Here is a 7,905-nt window from a genome sequence, read left to right on the forward strand (position 1 = left end):
TTATTTTTTTTATTATTATTATAATCATTATCGTTATCGCTATCGCTATCGCTATCGCTATCGCTATCGCTATCGCTATCGCTATCGCTATCGCTATCGCTATCACTATCGCTATCGCTATCGCTATCGCTATCGCTATCGCTATCGCTATCGCTATCGCTATCGCTATCGTTTTCGTTATCGTTATCGTTATCGTTATCGTTATCGTTATCGTTATCGTTTTCGTTATCGTTTTCGTTATCGTTATCGTTATCGTTATCGCTATCGCTATCGCTATCGCTATCGTTATCGTTATCGTTATTGTTTTGTTATTGTTATTGTTATTATTATTACTATACCATGTGTCTCAACAAACAAAACTATACGCTTTTGAAATGGCTGCCGAATAACAAATAATATAATTCTGGGGGAAAAGGTTTGTATGTATGGATAGCTTATGGATTAAACTTTCATATGACACCAAAAAGTCCGAAAATAATTCATGCTTGGGTGCACGAGCACTGCTCACTGATGATTAGATAGCCGACATCTTGGAGTGAATTTTGTAAGCTCCATAAGGACTGACCTCTAACAAATTGGAAGGCTAGGTACAGCGAAACCTAATTTTCATACACTTTACAAAAATGAGCAGTGCTCACCCAAGCATGAATTATTTACAGACTGTTTGGTGTCATATTATGAAAGTTGATTTCATAAGCTATCCATACAAACAAACCCTTTCCCCCAGAATCATATATTTTTTATTCGGCAGCCATTTCAAAAGTGTATAATATCTTTTGAGACACACTGTATGTGAGAACACCCATGTTGTCAGTTTTAACACCCCGGTTTTTGCAATGTACAGTTATTTTGTTCACATAACTTCATTTTGATACAATCTGAACCGTTTTAAGTCATGTGCTTTGACCCTTCGCTGCCACGCTGGTAACAGGCCTCGTTAGGTTTAAACCACTAGTTGAAAAACTCTTTGCCACACATTGATTCCCTTATTTGTACATTACTCAGTCCTTATGGAGCTTACAAAATTCACTCCAAGATGTCGGCTATCTATGTTAACTGTATTTTCTAATGGGTGTTTTAATATTGTATGGATTTTAATATGTTTTCTTTTTATTGTTCAGCGCCCAGGAGCATGTTTACATGGATAGGCGCTATATAAATTTCCATTATTATTATTATTATTATTATTATTATTATTATTATTATTATTATTATTATTATTATTATTATTATTATTATTATTATTATTATTATTATTATTATTGTTATTATTATTATTATTATTATTATTATTATTATTATTATTATTATTATTATTATTATTATTATTATTATTATTATTATTATTATTATTATTATTATTATTATTATTATTATTATTATTATTATTATTATTATTATTACTCAGTCGTGCATAACTGCCTGGGTATTTACCATGACGCCATAATAAAGGGCCTATAACTCAACCAAGTTCACATCGACTTCCTCCTACAAAATCATACAACCGTTAAATTTACAGTTACATTGCTGTAGTATGTCCCAATAATCAATTACTGGTTTGATCAGTTTAATCTCGTTTTGGTTACTTTTTTTTATTAATTCGAACTGGAATAACATTGTTAGATCGTGGTGAACTTACACATCAAGGTTAAAATAATAAACAACAGGCTGCTGACTGAAGAAATTCGTGAATTCTTCCTAATTATGGCAATGTCGTGCGTTGTAGTAGCTGTGGTTGCGATCAAAATCAGCTTCTTCGTTTCATTGAGTCTCTGTCAGGATCCAACAGGTAGGATTTGATTGATAAACTAAACTGTGTGAGCTTAAAGGCAGTGGACACTATTGGTAATTACTCAAAATAATTGTTGGCAAAAATAAAAACCCATTACGCCTCTCTTAATACTTATGCATGACGTCATAATTCTTACCCAAAATGGAGCTATGGGCGCACGTCCGACACTTGCAGTGGCTGCGCCTATAGCCTCGTTTTGGGTTAGATTGTGACGTACCTCATTAACAGAGGCGAATGGGGAGCTGTTGATAGTATAACACATGGTGAGGAACGGCTCGAAGTTTTCGAAAAATAAGTTTCCCCCATGATTTCAACCTCAGAACTAGATTTTGAGGTCCCGAAATCAAGCATCTGAAAGCACACGACTTTACAATGACAATGGTGTTTTAATTCCATCATTATCTCGCAACTTCGACGACCGATTGAGCTCAAATGTTCACAGGTTTGTTATTTTATGCATATGTTGAGATACACCAAGTGAGAAGACTGGTCTTTGATAGTTATCAAACGTGTCTAGTGTCCAGTAACAACAATAGAGTCTAAATGTGAGTTGATCACGTGACATTAGCTATAGCCTCTGATTTCAAAGGTAGGCAGGACTTAAACATACATTTTTTTCCAGATATTTACCATGGGTGTTATTTTGACGGCGTGGACAGGGCTCTACAAGATCTCATTACGTGCTCAGATGACATGGGGGTCTGCCAAGAATCATGCGGCGACGAACAAACTTACTGCGAGGGTGAAACGGGCATGACTGTAGACTTCTGTCGAACACTTTGCCGCAACAGAAATCTCCAATACTACGGCTTGCAGGCTGGTTCACAGTGCTTCTGTGGTGGCGCCCTAGCAGACCCCTTTCAGTATACCGAGTATACGGCAGACCAGGTGAACTGCTCGTATCCCTGCTCTGGAGATGCCAGCCAAACATGCGGAGGAGACTTCAGAATGCAGGTTTACGAGTTTAATGGTAAGGGATTAAAACACTACACCCAACACCCCTGGAAACATAACAAAGAAAAACACCTCAACACATCCCCAAAGAAAGCAGACATACAGAGTCCGGATTTAACGGTCTAATGTTAAGGGTTCCCATCTCTTTACTATGGCAATGACTCTTGGTTTTTTTTTACCTTCAAGCCTCGGTTTGACTACTAAGCGTTGGTTGATATCGAATTAAGAATACCCTAAATACTATAAGTAAACGATTCCCATTTTGAGATATGGTCCTCTGGAGACGAGCAGTTGGGTTCACCATCACGGCCCGTTCTTTTCAGAACCACTCTCGCTAAGCAGAGCTAATATAGATTTTCTCGGTCAAATTCGGCAAATAAGCAGTCAATTTCACTTTTATGCGTTCGAATTAAAGATGTTTTGCCTCTCCAGTCGTTACTGCGATTCAAATTCAGAATTCGGCCACTCAATTTCGTTTTGAGTCGAGTCAAATTCCTTTAGCACTCTGTTCAATTTAGCGTAGAGTCATTCGAATGACGCAACATTACATTTGACTAATCCCCAAATGAAATCGAATAGCACATTTTGAGTAGCATTCGATTTTGCGCGAAATAGAATAGCTTGGTGGTTAAATTGGCTGCTCATTTTCCGAAATTGACCAAGAAAACCTATATATAGGCCCAGGGCTACATGTTGTTAATTGAATGTATCTCCAATTGTTCATAGATATTCTTATAAGAGATGTTAAATTTCTTTAGATATTCTACTTTTTACAACGGTTGATATTTCTTTTGCACATTCGCTCAGAACCTGTTCCGGGTGCGGATTGCTTCCATCCGGGGTTTGTCCCTAACTCCTACGTATCTGTCAACCTATCGCCAACAGTTGGAGAAAAAGTGAGTTATATGTGCGAACCTGGTCACATGCTCCTTGGGGAGCCACAGCTGACATGTCAGACAATGAGGGCGTGGTCACCGGATAGTTTACCCACCTGTAATTACACGGGAATATTTCCAGGTAATAACATAACTCGTGCTTGCTGTTTAACTCGTGCTTGTTGTTTATAATAGTCTTCGAGACTAATTTATTATTTGCTCATAATTTTGGTTCACCCCATGATTTGACCAACATCCCCGGTAGCTGATTTATTACCTTTGTTCAAAGTGTCACATTCTAATACAAACGATTTTTGATTATGTCTTATCACCCCCACCCCCTCCTCAATACGAAAGGGGACAAAATAGATTTACCTAACAAAACACTTTGGAGAAGGTGTTTGTAAGAGCTGTTTTCACTGCACGTTTAAATCAAAAATTCAAATTGCGTCATTTTCTGAGCATTTTCACCACCAGAATCACCGACTGACCCGCCAGGGACGACTCATTTAACAACCAGTGACACAGCAACGAAGAACACTGTTAAACCAACTAACACCCCACTACTTACAGCACCGACCAGTAACAGTAAGCTATACGCTTTGTTAGTTCTACCTATGATCAGAACCACCACTGTCTTCTTTAAAGCAGAGATAAATAAACTAGAATAACCACAGTAACTTTGTTTTACCATACTCTACCTTAAAGGGAAGGTACACGTTTGGTAGTTACTCAAAACAAATATTAACTTAAAAACTGACTTGGTAATGAGCATTGGAGAGCTGTTAAAAGTATAAAACATTGTGGGAAACGACTCCCTCTGAAATAACGTAGTTTTTGAGAAAGAGGTAATTTCTCACAAATAATAAAAGACTTCTAGCTAGAAGTTTTTTCTTCCTATCTGAAAGCACACAAATTCGTCCACCAAGGGTGTTTTTTTTTCTTTCATCATTTTCTCGCAACTTCGATGACTGATTGAGCCCAAATTTTCACAGGCTTGTTGGTTTATGCTTATGATGGGAATGGGATACACTAAGTGAGAAGACTGGTCTTTGAGAATTCCCAAACGTGTACCTTGCCTTTAAAGGCACTGGACACTAGTGGTAACTACTAAAAAAAATGGTTAGCATAACAACTTGCTCCCTATACGTGCAATGGAGAGCTGTTGATAGTATAAAACATTGTGAGAAACGGCTCCCTCTGAAGTAACGTAGTTTTTGAGATAGAGGTACTCTCACCAAAATATTCGAATTGAATAAGAGGCCTGCTCAGCTGAAGTCTCGAATTCAAAGCATCTCAAATCACACAACTTGTGCCACAAGGGTGTTTTTTCTTCCATTATTCTCTCGCAATTTCGCCGACCAAATTGAGTCAAATTTTTCACCGGTTTGTTTATGCATGTTGAGATACTGCAGTGAGAATATTGCATGGTCTTTGACCAAAGGTGTTCGGTGCCTTTAGGAAGTCAGTGGTAAGTAAGCACTGTCGGTACTTTTCTGTATACTTTCCTCAAAACCAAATCCACATGCAGGCTCCGGTCTGAGGTGGGATCCGAAAAAGGGCATGAAAAGAAACTGCTGAGCTAACTGCTCACGTTATACCTTCTTTCGTTAAAGGAACACGTTGCCTTGGATCGGACGATTTGGTCTATAAAAAGCGTTTGTAACCGTTCTTTATGAAATGCATATGGTTGGAAAGATGTTTTAAAAGTAGAATACAATGATCCATACAAAGTTGCATTGAAATTGTGCGTGGTTTTCCTTTTACTGAGCGAACTAACACGGTCGGCCATTTATGGGAGTCAAAAATTTGACTCCCATAAATGGTCGACCGTGTTTGTCGACGAGGTAAAAGGAAAACCACGCAATTTAGAGTGATACTTGTGTGGATCATTATGCTCTACTTTTCAAATAGCTTTCTAATCATATGTATTTTATAACAAACAGTTACAAACGCTTTAACAAAGACCAACTCGACCGATCCAAGGCAACGTGTTCCTTTAACAATTAAATAATTATGCCTTAAGTTTGTTTATTCCTGTTTACAGATTCGTTGCTGTACGTTGGTATTTTGATCGGAGTTGCAGTTTCGGTTATTACAGCTGTATTGACGTAAGTACACAGTATACATAGTGAGACTATTAGAACGTGTTGATATACAAACTAGGTGGGATCGCTGATGTGTTAATACACGGAATGCTGGCGAGTGGTGGTAGGCCTCTGAATGGCTCGACGGTCGATCAACATAAAAGTGTTGGGATCGCTGATGTGTTAGTACACGGAATGCTGGTGAGTGGTGGTAGGCCTCTGAATGGCTCGACGGTCGATCAACATAAAAGTGTTGGTGTATTTTATGGCGTACATTCACATTAGTTTGCTCATTTTTGTCACAGTACAAAACGTTTGACAGAAAACATTAATTTTTTTATTACCGTTTCTAAAAATAAACCTATACACTTTTTGAAATGTGTATAGTTTAAATAAAATATATAATTCTGGGGGAAAAGGTTTAGGTTTAGCAATATTGATCAAGAATTTCTCATATCACCCTAAATTTTGTAAGCTCACACATTGGAAGGCTAATTCATACCCTACACAAAAGTGAGCAGTGCTCAGCCAGGCATGAAGTTTTTTTCGGACTTTTTTGATGTCATATGAAAGTTGAGACATTGAGCTATCCATACATATAAACATTTTCCCCAGAATCGTATCTTTCATTATTTGGCAGCCATTTCAAAAGTGTATAAAAAAAAAAAATTTTTTTTTTTTGACACCCGGTATAGCTTTTTAAAATAATATCTATCATCGCATAAAAAAGAGCGGGAATAATGTATTCTTGAAAAATGATGTACTATTAGAACGTGGATACAAATAAATGTCCACTGTTGTGTTGTGTTGTGTGTCAGGAAATAGTGCTTTCACTTTGGTGTTAATAATTTTCACTTTTAGATTATTCATTGCGAAAAGAATTGTTCACAACGGACGAAACACAGTCACCCAGCCACCAGATCCAAACCGGAACTCTTCAATCGATGTGAATCCAGTCTTCTTCACTGGAAATAGTGAAAATAAAGGGCTTTCAGCTGATGGGTATTACAGTACTATTGCAGACCCCTCGTATGAAGTTAATCTTAGAGGATTGTAAAGTAAGGTTTCAAACTGTGAAAAAAAAGTCAGACACACGCTCTATAGTCCAGGATATCGTTGTAAGACTTTGATTTTAAAATTGAATCTTTATTGTCTAAACAATCTAAATCAATACATAGGGCCTACAACTTTAAATACACTATTGGACACTATTGGTAATGTCAAAGACCAGCCTTCTCACTTTGTGTATCTCAACATATGCGCAAAATAACAAACCTGTGAATATTTGAACTCAATTGGTCGCCGAAGTTGCGAGATAATAATGGAAGGAAAAACACCCTTGTCACACAAAGTTGTGTGCTTTCAGATGCTTGATTTCGGGACCTCAAATTCTAAATCTCGAAATCAAATTCGTGGAAAATTACTTCTTCTCGAAAATTACGTTGCTTCAGAGGGAGCCGTTTCTCACAATGTTTTATACCTGTATCAACAGCTCTCCGTTGCTCGTTACCCAAGTAAGTTTTTACAAGTTTTACATGCTAACAAGTTTTACATGCTAACAAGTTTTGTTGAGTGATTACCAAAAGTGTCCATGCCTTTAATTGACAATTTCAATTGAATAAGGAAGCAATAACAAGACAATGCACACACAATTAATACATACACAGACAACACATCGTGAGAGAAGAACACGGGATTGAAATTGAGATGGGGAGGGTAGGGAACCTTAGACGGCAAGGAACAGTGGAACTACCAAGAGACTCACAGGTCGATCAGCAAGGACAGGCAGGAGAAAAAGATGAGGGTAAAACAGGGGAAAGCAAATTGCGACACTTTATACATTCCGTCCCACCAGTCAGCCATTCGAACTTGTGGGGGTCAGCCTGGTGGCGAGTTTTACTTGAGTCGTAAATACGGACCAGGGACCAATTTCATAGAGTTGCTTTTGTTAGCTTTCAAAACTCCCCTTCATTGTCTAGAATACTTTATGTTTGATTTTAATTTAGACAATAGAGTGTCAGGGTTATCATGTTTCTTTATTTACGTGTTAATATCCCTTATACTGTATATTTGATGTAATTTTTATAAATCTTTTTATCTTCTCCATTTTTGGAGGCTTTGAGGAAATAAATAAAATAAATTAATAAATAGGCCCAACCAATCACCGTTTTGTCAGTTTTATTGACATACAATTTAC

At 37.4% G+C, this 7,905-nt stretch overlaps 1 protein-coding gene across 1 annotated transcript; it reads left to right on the forward strand.

Moving 5' to 3' along the window:
* Nucleotides 1-1,704: 1,704 nt before the first annotated feature.
* LOC139946267 (uncharacterized) lies at nt 1,705-7,619 on the forward strand. Its single transcript, XM_071943887.1, has 6 exons — nt 1,705-1,789; nt 2,415-2,762; nt 3,554-3,763; nt 5,669-5,732; nt 6,570-6,761; nt 7,376-7,619. Exons 1-6 carry the CDS (start codon nt 1,705-1,707, stop codon nt 7,617-7,619), a joined length of 1,143 nt encoding a protein of 380 aa, XP_071799988.1.
* The last annotated feature ends 286 nt before the right edge of the window (nt 7,620-7,905 follow it).

The sequence above is a fragment of the Asterias amurensis genome, chromosome 13 (assembly GCF_032118995.1).
Source record: "Asterias amurensis chromosome 13, ASM3211899v1".
Taxonomy (NCBI): domain Eukaryota; kingdom Metazoa; phylum Echinodermata; class Asteroidea; order Forcipulatida; family Asteriidae; genus Asterias; species Asterias amurensis.